The 16,843-nt window shown below is 40.5% G+C and overlaps 1 protein-coding gene across 1 annotated transcript in view; it reads right to left on the bottom strand.

The window, feature by feature from the left end:
* Nucleotides 1-10,688: 10,688 nt before the first annotated feature.
* TBKBP1 (TBK1 binding protein 1) overlaps nucleotides 10,689-16,843 on the bottom strand; it is a 163,263-nt gene continuing 157,108 nt past the window's right edge. The window contains exon 9 of the mRNA XM_089674317.1: nucleotides 10,689-15,008. Within this exon, the coding sequence (XP_089530443.1) occupies nucleotides 14,880-15,008 (129 nt within the window). The 3' untranslated portion in view covers nucleotides 10,689-14,879. The remainder of the gene's footprint in view (nucleotides 15,009-16,843) is intronic.

Here is a 16,843-nt window from a genome sequence, read left to right as displayed (position 1 = left end):
TGCCTGCATAGTTCCAGGACCAATACTTGGCAAAGCCAGCAGAATGACACCAATGATCTTTTTTAGTTGTCTGTAAGCCTCATGGGACTTGTAGTTTGGCAACAGTTGGAGGGCCGCCAGTTTGACACCTGTGCTCTAGAGGTTGCTAAGGATTCCTTGAACTATGGCTGGTTGACCTTCCATTTGATGGTGCCTACATAGTTCCAGGACCAACACTTGGCAAAGCCAGCAGAATGACACCAATGATCTTTTTTACTTGTCTGTAAGCCTCATGGCATGAGTCCCATGAGGCATTGGCAAGATTGATTGGCAAGATTGACAGTTATAAGCATGACTCCTAAAGGCAGAGGCATGATGGGACTTGTAGTTTTGCAACAGCTGGAGGGCCGCCAGTTTGACACCCCTGATTTAGAGGAACCCTTATAATACAGAACATACTGTTACCGATCTCCCTTTCGGAAAATGTCAACTGCCCGGGTTGTTATGCCGATGTGGACAACCTAAAAATGAATATGCAGATTAGAAATTCTGACTTCCTAATCTGCATGCCTATTTTGTATTAGTATTCCCAGTTGGTCAGCAATGACATTTCTCTCGGTTCTTGAATTTCACCTTGTTTTAACACGGAAAGAAAACCTGGCTGGCACCATGTGTAAACTGCCATTTCTGACCTTTCCTTCTGAAAATGCCCTGCAGATCCAATAACTTTAATACTTTTTAGTTACTGAGCAAAAGACAGGTATAAAGATAAGGAATGCGGGCTTTGCTCCAAATTTTATATTTGCAAAAAGATCATTCTAGGACTTCGAAGTATTGAGGCCATGCAGCTAACGTCTTCAGAAGGAGGAAAACAATGTTATTCCCCATTGGTCTCTTATGACGCATGTACTTGAAGCACAACTGCTCACCTGTTGCATTGCAGAACTTTTGTTTCTCATCAGCCACTGCAGTGGTTTTTACATTGCTGGCACCATAATGCCATATGCACAGTGTAGAATAAACTTTCATCTCACATTATAGGGCAAAGTGAGCAGTATAGCACTGTGCAGCGCACCATACTGCATACAACACACAGTCATGACCTGCAGACCGCTGCGGCTCACAGTATCACTGGACCAGACATTGAAGGAAGACAGTAGACCAGCACATCCAGAAAATACAGACACTGTTGTGCAGGCTCAGTGTATATACACACATATCTGAACATATAGGTATGTAAATGTATACATTACATATAAGTTAGGGGTTGAGGTATAACACATCAGGGAGCAGTGACTCCCATCAGGAAGCTTTGTGTATAACTCCCTGCATGCCAGGGCCTGACCATAGACACGAATCTGCATGCGATGGAGACATCTCTTGTCAATGTGTTGCAGGCTGATCTGGCAGTGAGAGGGTAAAGAGGTGCAGAGAGTTAGTAGTCCTTTGAAGTGAAGAAGTCCTTTAATTGGCACATTTATTACAGTCCTGTAATGTCTTTCAGTCTTGTGTGTCCTCTAAAGACTTGTACAGGTTGACTTCTGCAAGGATTGGATCAGCAGCAACACTCACGGGTGGACAGACTCTGCAGTGTTTTTTTTAGTCCAAATTAGAGCTTAGCTTGCAGAAGTTTTATCATGCACACAAACAACCATAGAAACATTTCAGACTCACTGAATTAATGGCATAAAACGTTCCACCCTGAAATGTATATTAAAAGTGTAAGAGGAACAGATGTATAGGCACAATATTACTACCCCCCCCCCCAAACAACCCCCCACATCCAAAATGGACCTTTTCCCTAATAGGTCAACTCTTCCAAAACTGATGTTTGAGATTAAAGGTCGATCCTGGCTCTACTGGCTTAGTATAGACCGTTAGAACTTGCGGGGATTCTCTTGGAGTTCTTATGTAGAAATTGTTGGGGTAAGGGGACTTTTTGCACTCACTGAAAACTTCCTTTTATTAGTTCGGGGTGAGGGACATAGGATCATTTTGGAGCTTGGTCCCACAAGCATCGATTGAAAGAGATTTCTTTTCATTTTATGCTTATTGTAAAATCAATTTCTTTTTGCATTTTAGGGGTACATAAATCCACATGTGCCCTATATCCCTTAATGAATGATTAGAGAAGGGAGGATTTTTGGCACTCACTATAAATCCTTTTGGTCCCCAAAAAACAAGAAAATATTTTTTTTTTACACAGAATCTGTTCATAAGGAAACAAAGCCATACAGGTCTCCTGTTGCATCTAATAAACATAGAGGAAACTTTACAGTGAGAGCAAGTCAGTGGTTATGGTTGAGATGTACATCATTAACATCATCATCATCATCAACTCAGGAACAGAGACCTTAAAGCCAACAGTCTTGAAGTATGATAATAAGATAGAACGTGATACCACCCTACAGCATTTGTATACATCAAAATATCAGTTTAGTGCAGACTCCAAAAAATTCATCATTGACAGTTCCCATAAGAAGCAGCTTTTTTAAAAAAAATTCTGAACAAATCCTCCTAATAAAATCAGTAAGGACTAATAAAATGTAATAAATATCGCGTCCTCTCCTTAACAACTGAGAAATTGTAAATATGCGTTATCAAACGTGCCATCAACTTGCAGCTTGCCCAGTCAACTTGCCATCATCATGCAGCTTAAGACTCTTCCTAGTTTATGAAAATTTTGTAGTCAACTCAGAATTATTGGTTCCATTTCTAACTATCTAGTTACAGGTCTACTTCAAAACATAGAAAAAAAAGGATGTACTTTAATCAGTGCATAACTGATTGGCAAGAGATTTTTGCATCAAATGTCAATCGCAAATTGGTAAACATGTTTGGTACACAGTACGAGCAGGGCCATGCCACCAATGTGGCCAATTGAGGCAGCTGTCTCAAGCGACTCTCATGGACACATGGTGGAGGATGTCATACCAGATAATAAAATGACAAGGCTCTATGTCTCCGAGTTGACTGCCTGCGCGTGTATTTGTGCAGGCATGCACACACACACAGGCAGCGCTACAGCCATCCAAGGTGGCCATCTTTGCCATGGAGGAGTAAAAAAATATACATCTTGGGAGGCATCTGTGCCCATTACGGCCTTTAGCATGAGTATCATTTCTATATTCACTTTCAGTTTTGATGATACCTGTTCGTATGCCACTACAGATACTTAAAGCCCTACAATGTACAGTGTACCTGTCCCTTATACAGGAACCTAATTGAAGAGATAGTAGGTAACACGTCCCTGTATAATTTCTTAAACGACCAGTCCCATCAATCGTTTAATTTAATGGTAGACGCTGGTGGATTGACACATTGCAAGATCTCTACAATTAAGTATACAGCTCTGTGTCCAAACCATGAAGACTTCATTTTTTGTGCTTTAGTCTTCATGACATAACAAGACCAACAGTGGGTGGGATCCATTCATAATGACCACTGCAGGTTGGTGAATCTGTCATCTTAAATACAGTAATCTCAAAGTCACTAAGAGATGAAAAGGAAACAAGTGGTTGATCCATCTGGCATCTACTTATAAAAATATAATATCAGTTGGGTGGATAGACTATTTACAGACTAGTTTATAGGAACTCTGCTGCCAAATGTCCCATTTCAAATCACAATATGCCATTCTGCCCCTAATGACATCATAAGAGGAGGGCAAAGAAAGCTGGACCATCTTTAGCAAGGAGCTGCCCATGCTGTGTGCAGGAATCTGTAGAAATAACCAGTTGTCAGGGACAGCTGGAAAGGTGCTTGCACGGAAATGTAGTATAGGTGAGAAAACATGTTACGACCACAAAGGGAAGAAATAAAAAGGAATTCTACAATGGGATACTAAGCTGCAGATTGCAAATAAATGATATTTAAGCTAGGGAAGACTAATCAGCCTATTTGAAAATGCTTTAAGGTGTATGCAGAAAATATATAGTGTGTGGGATCCTTTCTATCTAAAATATTCACCATCTCCAAGTGTGGTTTTATTTTAGCAATAGGAATATTAGGGTTGTGTTTATTATATTTCCAGATTTTTGAAAAAAAATGAAAAAAAATCTAGCAACCAATATGAATGTTCTGTTTATAATGTGGATTTTCAAATTGTTTATCTGCATTCCTTAACACATTTGACAGTTTCCCTTTTACTACAAGAAGGGGATTTTCATTATATTACACATATGTGTTGCACAAAAAATTGCATGTTTACTGGTATGTCTATTTTCCACAGCAACCAGCAGCATTGAGGCCTGTGTTGATGGGCGTTGGGCTTGGGTCAACAGGCAAATGCAGCTTGTTTTCAGATGCATTGCACTTGCATTTAAGATCAGTTTGAGATGCTCCTGGGACCATTGGGAGTTCATTGACAAGTATATTGACCTTCTTCTAAGCTGCTTCAATCTACTTTTGTGCTTCCATTGACTTGTATGGGAAAGGAAAAGCTCTGACACAAACAAAAGTACGTTGACATTGGCCTATACTTTTTTACAGTAAGGTGATTTACTAAAACTGGTTCACACAGAATCTGGTACAGTTGTGCCTAGGAACCAATAAGCTTCTAACTTCAGCTTGTTCAATTAAGCGTTGCCAATAAAAGGTAGAAGCTGATTGGTTACTATGCACAGCTCTGACTTTTCTCCGATTTTCTGTGCACTAGTTTTACTAAATTTTCCCCAGTGTGTTTTAAAAAGACACAATTCTAAGCTGCACATACCCACTAAATAATTTAGTTGACCTCTGTAGGTTTCAACAGGTGATACCACAGTTGGAAAAGGATCCATAGCATTTTAAAAAATATTTTTTTTCAGTGTCATGCAAAATATAGCTATATTCAGAGATAACGCTTTACATATAAATAACTGGCCTTACTTGGTTTAGAGTCTGTGGTATAGGAGAACAGCACTTACCATCCTCAACTTTGAGGAGGAGTTTTCCATAAGTTGAGTTTTCCATAAACTCGAGGACATTGTTTACTTATGTCTGCTTCTGCTGAATGTTCTCCAGTAGGTAGAGTAAGAAAATACAATGTTATGGGCTTTGAAAATGTATTTCACCCTGGCTAATCACTGAGGGGTTTATGCCAGTGATGTGAAGGGAATATTTGGGGAGACCTTCTAGAAAGGTTCCTGCCTCTAGGATCTGCATGGTGAGGGTGGGAGTGCTGAAGGCCCTTAAATTCAAAGCTTTGCCCTGAGTTGATGTGAGTCCATGGCTCTTTACCTCGCAAGCCTGCTGCCTGAGAAGGGTGTAATTCCAGAATGGGCTGGACTGCTCTTAGTTTAAATTTAGTGTAGGCAGCTAGGCTGTAGTCATCCCAAGCTTTGTGTGTTTATGTTATCGTGGATAGTTGGGTTTTCCCTAAGCCCAAATTCATTGCCTACCTCTGCCTGCTATAGCTGTGGGAATATTTGGGAAGATCTTCTAGAAAGGCCTTTGTCTCCCAGGCTCTGCCTGGTGAGAATGTTAGTGCTGAAGGTCCTTGCCTCCTAGCCTTTTTCTTTTTAGATAATGTGAGTCCATGGATCTTTACCTTCCAGGTCCAGAGTCTGGACCTGGAGGACCATGAGGATGGCTGCCTATTGAAACATCATCTGAGAAGTCTACTATACAGAAAATGTCCAGGTTAGTTTAGGAGAATCTGCTGCCAAATTGACATGGCATAGAGAGCTCATTTCTCAGCTCTGTGTTTGCTCACCTTGGGCTTACAAACCAGTTCCTATTGGAAGGCTGCTACTGCAGAATCTATATTTGGAAATTGCTGGCTTTTCTTTTGTTTGTTTTTTTTGGGGGGGGGGTTTAACTGCAGTATCTATGGCCACCATTACAAGTACTTTAGGGATCCATTGCCATTGGGAGACTGCTACTGAAAAATTTAGAGCCAACAAATACTTTTCTCTGAAAAGATCCATTTGTAACTGGGAGGCTGCCTCTAAAATATTAGAGCATTCAGCAACCTTGCTATCCTTGGTAGGTTGATCCTAGAAAAATTGGAGACACCAGCCTTATTGTTGCTGACAGAAGGGGGACTGACCTGGATACTGAATATCCTGTACCCCTAACACTTTATTCCTTGACAACTGAGCCAATAAAATGTCAAATGTAGATTGGAAGCCTGGGGGTCTGCTTGTCTATCGCTGTCAGTGGATTGGTGCATGTTTGGTTGCAGCTGTGTGGGAAATCAACTAGGCAGGTGAGCCCATAAAAATCCAGCAGCTCCTTCAAGGGTTAGGCTGGCCACACATGGATCAAAATTCAGCCAGTTAAGCAGGAACCAGATGAATTTTGATCTACGTCTGTCAGAATACAATGGCACAGTCGGGGTGGATTCCCATATCCACCTTAAATGTATGGATGGGAGAATTAGTCCAATTTTTATTTTTTTTAATTCAGCCTACTGACTGAATGAAAAAAACTGAACTATGTATGGCCAGCTTAAGGGCTTATGCATACTTTACGTTTGGCAATCTCTCCAAGACCCCTTTCCTCCTGGCAACAGCGTTTTGGCATAAAAAAAAGCTTAATGCGTGTAAGCACATGTAACACGTAGGCACATCAAGTGCTTGGTTATTAATTCCTTTCACTGGCCAGAATAAAACTTATTCTGGCCATTGAAATTATCATTCAAGTACTAAACACACCTTTTGTTAAAGCGAGCTTACACACCTTTAGGCACATCAAGTGTTTCTGCCAAAGTGTAGCTGCTCCTGGATGTGCTGGCAGTGGTGTTTTTTTTTTCTGCCTTTAAACGCCCGGCTCTAAACTTCTCTAAATGCTTATGTGTGCACGGACACACAGGCTAACATGCTAGGGTGTTTAGCACCAGAAAAAAAAAACGCCAGACGCCCCTAAGAGCAGCTTTAAAAACATCCAGTGTGCATGAGGCCTTAGTGCTACACCTCCATCCAAGCATGATTAACATGCAGTGAAGTTTCCAAAGTTTTGAGGAAAGGAGTTCCGCCTAGAGGAGAGAAAGGTTAGCAGGAACACTAATGTATGAGTTATATAGAAAGGATGTTCTAAAATGGATATGGCAGCCCAGGCAAGTGGAAAGAGGTAGCTCTGACAACAGCACTTTTGGGTAAATAAAACATAATGGAAAATGTAAAAGCTTGCATATAACTGACAATAAGGATATTTCTAAAGTACAAATAGACTAAAAGCTACAGCTAGATAGTTGGGGAGGCACTTAGAAATGTGAAATCATTTAAGGGAGTAAACAACTTATTAGTTCCCTTAAATTAAATTGTCCCTATCCTGGCCTATGCAAATAGAGCATATGATCAGCAGCGTATTTTACCGCGAGGTAAACAAGGCGTTTGCCTTGGGTTGCAATTTTCAGTGGAGGGGCGGGCGGCATCGCTGGTGGGGGGCGCCCGATTATTGTATTGCTTAGGGCAGCACAAGAAATTAATACACCATTGCATATGATAAAAAATGCAGTAAAAGAGTATTGCAGAAAGTTTGGAGTTTAAGTGATACCTTTTATTGGCTAACTTAAGTTATTAAGATGCAAGCTTTCAGGATGCCTTGGATTCCTTTTTTAGGCATTATACATTTCTGAAAATGAATCTGAAACCCACAAATTATGTGGAATTATATGCATTTCATCTGTATTTTTAGCTGTTTTCCCGGAGTTCAGCATTAAAGGGTAACTCCACTTTTGTGTAGTAAATAAAAAGCAAATAATAAATATATAAATATGTATGTATATATATATATATATATATATATATATATATATATATATTTGTATATACAGTGAGGAACAGAAGTATTTGAACACCCTGCGATTTTGCAAGTTTTCCCACTTAGAAATCATGGAGGGGTCTGAAATTCACATTGTAGGTGCATTCCCACTCTGAGAGACAGAATTAAAAAAAAAATTCAGGAAATCACATTGTATAATTTTTAAAGAATTTATTTGTCTTGCACTGCTGAACATAAGTATTTGAATACCTGAGAAAATCAGTGTTAATATTTGGTACAGAAGCCTATGTTTGCAATTACAGAGGTCAAACGTTTCCTGTAGTTCTTGACCAGGTTTGCACACACTGCAACAGGGATTTTGGCCCACACCTCCACACAGATCTCCTCTAGATCTGTCAGGTTTTGGGGCTGTTGCTGAGCAACACGGAGTTTCAGCTTCCTCCAAAGATGTTCTATTGGATTTAGGTCTGGAGACTGGCTAGGCCACTCCAGAACCTTGATATGCTTCTTACGGAGCCACTCCTTGGTTATCCTGGCTGTGTGCTTGTCATGTTGGAAGACCCAACCACGACCCATCTTCAATGTTCTGAATGAGGAAAGGAGGTTGTTGCTCAAAATCTCACAATAAATGGCCCCATTCATCCTCTCCTTTAATACAGTGCAGTCGCCCTGTCCCCTTCGCAGAAAAGCACCCCCAAAGCATGATGTTACCACCGCCATGCTTCACAGTAGGGATGGTGTTCTTGGGATGCAACCCATCCTTCTTTTTCCTCCAAACACGACGAGTGAAGTTTAGACCAAAAAGTTCTACTTTAGTCTCATCTGACCACATGACTTTCTCCCATGCCTCCTCTGGATCATCCAGATGGTCATTGGCAAACTTCAGACGGGCCTGGACATGTGATGACTTGAGCAGGGGAACCTTCCATGCAATGCATGATTTGAAACCATGACGGCGTAGTGTTCTACCGACAGTGACCTTTGAAACTGTGGTCCCAGCTCTCTTCATGTCATTGACCAGCTCCTCCCTTGTAGTTCTGGGCTGATTCCTCACCTTTCTTATCATCAGTGATACTCCACGAGGTGAGATCTTGCATGGTGCCCCAATCCGAGGGAGACTGACAGTCGTCTTTAGCCTCTTCCATTTTTAAAGGCACAGTAACAGGTCTTTGAGAGCCAGAATTCTTGCTGTTTCTTAGGTGTTCAAAAATACTTATGTTCAGCAGTGCAAGACAAATAAATTCTTTAAAAATCATACAATGTGATTTCCTGAATTATTTTTAAATTCTGTCTCTCAGAGTGGGAATGCACCTACAATGTGAATTTCAGATCCCTCTATGATTTCTAAGTGGGAGAACGTGCAAAATCGCAGGGTGTTCAAATACTTCTGTTCCTCACTGTATATATATATATATATATATATATATATATATATATATATAGCATATACTGTACAATTGCTAAACAAGCCGTATTTTAATGGAATGTAACTACAAATTACCTTTCCTTTTCAATCTGCAACAGTGTATTTTCCTGTAAAATTCAATGCAACCTGGAGGCCTTCTGTACAGAACTTACAGAAATTTCCATTTATAGAAAACCCACACACTGTCCCACTTAAGGCATGAAAGCTTTCTTCTCAGGCACATAAATGAATCTGTCATCTATAGTCTAGTCATAATGTACAATTGGATCTGTTCAGACATCAGACACCACAGACAGAGATGCCCAACTGGCACATTCAGTGTTAATTTCAATTTAGTTTTAATCACAGTCTTTTAACTAAAATGCCATTTTAGTTTTAGTCATATTTTAGTCGTCTGAATTGTTTTAGTTTTAGTAGTACTTTAGTTGACTAAAATATGCAGTACATTTTAGTCCACTAAATTATCCTTCATTTTAGTAGACTAAAGTCTCCAGTACATTTTAATCGACTAAAATCATTTTAATCAACTAAACTCTAATGGGTTTAGTTAAATTGTAATGCATTATTTAAGCATTTCTCTAGAATTTCCAAACTCATTACATACACCTGGAGTAAAAGAAATCTAATAAAATGTTATTATTTATGGCATTGAAGTTTGAATAAACTACACAGACACAGATTTAACCATTATATAACATCTTTACAAGTAAAACGTCCTTCCCTCACATTTTTGTTCCGTTTTCGTCCGTTGACGAAAAATGGAATTGATTTTCGTCATAGTTTTCATCAATTGATGAACATTTGGAGCAATTTTTCTTTAGTTTTCATCACTGGAAACATGCCGTTGACGAAAATTATGCCGAAAATATTTTTGTCAATGAAATTAACACTGAACACCTCAAGCCTTATAAACAGGGATAAAAGCCAGTCAAAGCCAACACACAGATCAGGAAAGCAATTAACATCCTCAGAACCATCCACATTGTCTTTTACACTATAAACTGACTGAAAAGAAGAATCCGGTTCCAAAAGTGGTCATCTACAATTCACACCGGGAGGTTACCTACAACCTACACCTAGAGGTTTAAAGAACGATCACAACAAAGCTCCAGCCTCCTTTGCAAAAAAACAAAAAGAGTTTGAGAATTATTCCCAGAACCATTTCTACTAGCATATCAACAACCACCCAATCTAAGAAAGCTTGTTGTGAGAACTTCTAAAAGTCCAATACTTTTTACTGAAAAGCATGAAAATGTGTTATGACTGGTAGTGTGTGCTAAATGCCCTACTTGGTTTTTGGAGAAGGGTCAAAACTTCGGCCAAAGAATGAACCTTTGTAGATTCACAGTTAACAAAAGATAAAAAGAAAATACATTTTCAGAAAGGCTATAAAGGCTGAAGAAGGGATCTAATATACCCTGAAAGGTTCCATCTTTCATAAGTTGACTAATAAAGGGTTTATTTAAACTCCAAACTTTCTGAGTAAAAAAAATAGAAAAGTAGAGACTACCTTCAGTCAAAAACAAATGTCAAGATGATCAGTAGATCCAGAAATAAAGATACCCAAGCTATAGGCCAGTATTAACTTTGCATTTTAATGTTCAGCTTCATCCCTCCCACTTCACAAACCTTCCTTTGATTTTAGGGGAGGCCCACCGGGAGGATGTGAAAGTGGCCTCTTCTTAGGCATTTTTATCATCAAATGCTTAATTTGAATTTTCCACAAGTTTATACAAGCCAAGTTTACTTTAAGTCCCAGTGACCTCACTGAAACATGGAGAGATCAAAATGAGATGCGGCTGTACATAGCAACCATTTTGAGTTCCTATTTCTTTTAAAAATGGATGGTTGCTATTGAATTTGGTTCTATTTTAATCTCGCTTTTTCTCAGTCAAATGCAGGTCAAATTTATCCGAAGGCCTATATGAACCAATTATATTCTGTTTTTGCACATTTAAAAGAGGCACCTGGATTAGTTCCTATAAGATCAATTCTGTTGAAGTAATGGGCAAAATTCTCCAAAATCTTTAGGCCAATTCTGTAAGGCAATGCACAAAGCATTAATAAACCCAAAAGAATACTGCACACATACTGTGTGTTAGACAAAATTTGCTTTTGCGACAATGTATACATAAACTTTAATACAGGGTGCTTGAGACATGTGTCTGATTCCTGTCATACACCCCCAAACACTGGGCCAAAAGTGCTTAGAGAAGCAACCCCTTTCTTTTTCTATACAGCAAGCTAAACACTAGGAATGCATTTCAAAACTGGTGGAGCGAGGCCTGGATGCCACATCCACATGCCTATATGTACTATACACTCACCGGCCATTTTATTAGGTACACCTGTTAAATTGCTTGGTAACTCAAATTGCTAATCACCCAATCACATGGCAGCAACTCAATGCATTTAGGCATGTAGATGTTGTGAAGTTGACTTGCTGAAGTTAAAACCGACCATCAGGATGGGGAAGAAAGGAGATTTAGGTGACTTTGAACATGGCATGGCTGTTGGTGCCAGAAGGGCTGCTCTGGGTGTTTCAAAAACTGCTGATCTACTGGGATTTTCATGCACAACCATCTCTAGGGTTTACAGAGAATGGTCCGAAAAAAAGAAAATATCCAGTGTGTGGATGAAAATGCCTTGTTGGTGTCAGAGGTCAGAGGAGAATGGGCAGATTGGTTGCTGCGACATTCAGGTGGTAGGCTCAGAATTTGGCATAAACAACATGAAAGCATGGATCCATCCTGCCTTATATCAACGGTTCAGGCTGGTGGTGGTGGTGTAATGGTGTGGGGGATATTTTCTTGGCACTAGCAAGGTGTACCTAATAAAGTGGCCGGTGAGTGTATATTGACTATGTATATGCAGCCTGGTGTGACTAAAGCTTCTGTTTCTAATCAGATTGCGAACTAGTCATGGCGATGGCCAAGTCTTATAGACTTGGCGTTGGTGCCCACTAATCATGTAATTTGGTTAACACTAGTAGTGACTATACCTTTCATTTTGTGCAATCCGTATCCAAGAGGATATTTTTTGGGCTAGAGAACTGGGGACATCCTTGTTAAAATCTAGTTATTAACAGAGGGATTAAATTACCATTTATTGCAGGTAATCTGCATGTATTTGGGCACCTTGTGTTGTGTCCACAGGCACTTGCTGTGCCCCCTTGTCTTCTGCATTCAGTCATACTTGTTGCAAAGTGAGCAGTGACAGCTTTCATGGGTATTCAAGTAGGGAGTAGCTCACATACAGGAAGAAATTTGATGCAAAATTTAGGAACTTGCTGCTGGCAGTCCATTAGACAGCCACATGCAAACCTGAAATAAAAAGAACTTGAGTTTAAAAAAAGATCCATCTCTATTTACTGAAATTGCATAGATAGATCAGATAGAACAGAGTTGATTCATCTAGGTCTTGCCTAGCACTGCTCATGTAGGGTGAGGAACACTTTCTACAGAGAGTCATCAAGTTCAGTGATTTAGTTCACATCCTTATTGGTATTCCCAAAATCATACAGCCAACGTGTTTTGAGGCACCTTACATACAGAAACCATATATATTATATACAAGAATGTGTAAAAATGTATTTAAAAATATTAAGGATTGAGTAACGTGATCTGTATATCATGGTGAGTGAGCATGTAAAACATGGGTGCTCAAAGTTTTGAGGTGCGAGGGCAAGTTATTTTGTAACCGTTTGAATTCAGAATTTTGAATTTTTTTATTTCAATAGCAGCTGCTGAATGCTGGCGGGAGGGAGAGAGGGTAGAAAAGGCTTTCGGCGGTTGCAGGGGGCAAAATGGAGAGGATCAGTTCCTGTATATGACGCCCCCGCCACCCTTCCAGTCCAAGTTGAAAACAGAATGTGACAGGGAGGCTGCACGGGCCCCCTGGAGCATGGGGTGGGTTTGCCATTGCGACCCCTGACACTACACCCTGTCTCAATTATGGGGTTTTAGTGCCCCCCAAACCGCAAATGCAAAGGAGTCTTTACTGTCCTGAGCCTACTATAAGGTTGCTTTCACACTGATGTGTTGCAGTTTACCTGCACTGTGGGTGCAGCACAGTGGACTTGCAGCTTTCCTGCGTGTTAGCTGCTCTTTTCCATAGACTTCTATTACATCTTGTGCGAGTGGTGCAATTTCTGAAAGTGCACCAAAACTCCTAAAATTCAGTTTGAGGTGGAGGTCTACATCAGAAGGCTCCAAGGGCCGCATGTGGCTCAATGGCCACAGGTTGAGCACCCCTTGTGTAAGAGATGGTGTTCTTGCCATATGGTGAATGGTTGGAAAAACTATGGATTAGAATGTAGAAAACTTATAGAATAAATTATAGATTGAATATAATGGAATGGAGGGGGAGCCCAAATCCCCTGAAACATACAGGTTGGTTAATTTTGAGAATACCAATAAAAATTTTAACCAAACTATTCAGTTTGGTTCTCCATATAAGGTGGTCCACACCTTACATACACAGATGGAACTTGTTTGACAAAACGGCATTCTGAATGGTTCCTCCAGGAGTCGGATAGCCAAGGACCAACACGCGATCTCAATACACCACCTCCCTTAAAACCAGCGCAACTGTATCCGAAACAAGTCCTGCTTTACTAGACATGCCAAGAAATTTCTACTGCCTACTACTGCAGTAGCAAGGAATTAGTGGAATTAGTCAATCAAAATAAAAATGTGACTTTGACTGTAAATGGAATCGAAATCTTGATCACTCTGTCAAATTGCCTCTTGCAGAGCCAGCTTATATGTGATAGAGACAGCTAGATAACTGCTCCTCTGCCTGATCAGGAAAGTAGTATTGGTCACCTACTGAGGAGGAATACAGATGATTACTTTAAAGATTTATTTGCTGGATAAAGTAGACCAACTAAAATAAAAAATGTTATCAACAGGAAGGGTCTTAAATTAGCAGTATGCTTGATTTTTCATCTACGCAGTTTTAATAAGAAGAGATGGATCCTCTCTTAGGTATATGTTGTGCTCTGCCATCAATGCATGTAGGAGATTCTTGTAGGACTCAATCAACCATAAGGAAATTTGCTCTTGGCAGACGCCATAAAGCAATTAACAGGTCCATACAGTATTTGAATCCAAAACATTCGTCAATGGCCCACTGCACTGACAACCTATCTAACTATTGAGTTTAATGGGGCACAGGTCATCATAGGATTACAAACCCTATTTTTTTTACTTTTCAATTATCGGAACCCCAGAAAGAGATGATAATGGCCACATTTTACAAATCCAAGAAACCCGCGGTAGCACAGCTGTTGTGGATGTCAATATCTGAGTATATTATTACCCACGTTAGACTTACAGTTCCACAGCAGCTGCAGTGGTAAAGATGCATAAATATACTCAGAATCATTCATTATAAAGTGCAATGTGTTCATTTCAGTGTGCATATGTATACCCACCCTTCGTTATTGTGTACATTAGGTGTCTAGTACTCAGCATCATTATAGTGCGCAGTGTGTTAACTGAAGTGATTGAACTCCATATCCTGCTCACCATGAGCGAGTCTGACTTTACAATGCAATGTCTTCACATTCTTAGCATATCATCATTATACTGCACTTCTTGGGTCAGTATACAGATATTCAGTATACAATATAGGTAATCATTACTAATGTATAAGTCAAAGGGGTGGTTATTATAGGCGACTTTTCTTTTTGTTTTTGACTGCTTGGGACCCCAATGCTTGGGGCCTCTGTGTCATGGACACCAAAGTGAGTGTTGGAATGCTGTTAGATCTTGCTGTTCTCTAGATGAGAGTCAATATGTTTTATTAGGACATCATCTGGGTATCCGACAGGAAAGGCCAGTTGGCAGAGAGGACAACTCCTTACCTCCGAATCCACCGTCTCCATCAGTAACTGGAAGGACACAAAAAGGAATAGTGAAAAGCAATGCATGGTGCAATGTATGCAATGCACACTAGCACATTATGACATTTTCTTGCAGGGGATTTTTTTATTCTATTTTTTTTAACTATGATCTGATCAGGGGCGGACTGACCATTTGGAAACTCAGGCACTGCCCGAGGGCCCGGGGTCAGTAGGGGGCCCCATGAGATGCCCCTAGTACCTTTTTCATAGGCTTTTTTGAGTTTGGGCAAGGACACAGGGGCCCCATGATCCCCTATTGCCCGGGGGCCCCATGATTTGTCAGTCCGCCCCTGGATCTGACTATACACACCATTCACTAAAGCACACCTAGCGAGCTTTAGAATTACTTCTGTGTGTCCCAGGGTGCCCTGTGTCCTTCATTGTCCTAGCAATGTCCCTGGACCTCCGGAGTGGAGAGGTTACAAGAGAGCGCAGGAAAGGTGAGTATACCTTGTTGGGGGTATGGGCTATAAGGAAGCACCGTCACCTTGCTCTGATTGAGCAAAAGAATAGTGTTTTTAAGTGTAAATGACATTAGTTTTGTGGTTTATACAGTATTTTATAACATTTCAGTGTTGCCATTTTTTAATAAAGCTTCGGGATCATGAGGGTGACAATATAACATTGAATTTGTGCCAGAATCACACTGCTGTGTGCGATATAAGACTTCACAAACATAAAACAGGTTTGCTCAGACACAAAAAAACTAACTCTAGTATTATGATAAGGCTAGCATAATAAAATATCTCTGTATGATGATTACATTGTCATCCTCCATGTTTCCAGAGCCCCACATCCGTAGCTTGAAATATTTGGCTATGATATGATGCCCATCTAGTGATATAGTCTTCTGGATATCCTTAGAGCAATGTACGGCCTGTGGGGACAACATCCATATTTATGTTATTTATTATTTATTTCAGGTACTTGTATAGCGCCATCAATTTACGCAGCGCTTTACATATATATATTGTATATTCACATCAGTCTCTAACCCTAAAAGGGGCGTACAATCTAAGGTCCCTAAGTCACATTCATACATATACTATGGACAATTTAGACAGGATCCAATTAACCTACCTGCATGTCTTTGGAGTGTGAGAGGAAACCGGAGTAAACACACGCAGGCACAGGGAGGACATGCAAACTCCAGGCAGGTGGTGCCGTGGTTGGGATTTGAACCTACAACCCTAGTACTGCCAGGCGGAAGTGCTAACCACTAAGCCACTGTGCTGCCCATTTAAGTTTCTTATGGGCTATAACTGCAAGGGATTAATGCTACAATGTTGTCAAAAAAGCACTTATTTCATACTTCACTAGTCCACCAGATATGCAGCTGGGAAAACTCCCGCATGCGCACGTCAAGAAAAATGTCAGTGCTATATTAAGAGAAGAAATTCTATCTTCCTTATCTTTGGCTGACACCATGTTTTCCCGCAACATTCATTGTGATTTAGGCAAGCCATAGATTATGGAATTTTCTGTCCTTCAACCATTGGTTAAAGCAGTGGTCTCCAAACTGTGGCCCGTGGGCCTAATGCGGCCCTTTGCTTCCCTGGATGTGGCCCTTGGGGCACTGTTCCTCACACTGACGCGAGGCACTATTTCTCCCAGAGACAACAAAGATGGGGCACGTTTCCTTTCACTGTCAGCAGTAATAGGACACTGATCCTCCCACCTACATCAGCAATGGGGCACAAGTATTCCCACTGACAGCAGCAACGGGACACTGAATCTCCCACTAACAACAATGATGGGGCAGCATTCCTCCCACTGACACCAATGATGGGACACCATTCCTCATCTTACTGATCACAGGCACT

Source organism: Staurois parvus, unplaced genomic scaffold, assembly GCF_062004578.1.
Source record: "Staurois parvus isolate SC_StPar_1 unplaced genomic scaffold, SC_StPar_1.0 ptg000151l, whole genome shotgun sequence".
NCBI lineage: Eukaryota > Metazoa > Chordata > Amphibia > Anura > Ranidae > Staurois > Staurois parvus.
The sequence above is the reverse complement of the archived record's forward strand: the minus strand, read 5'-3'. Positions and strand labels throughout refer to the sequence as shown.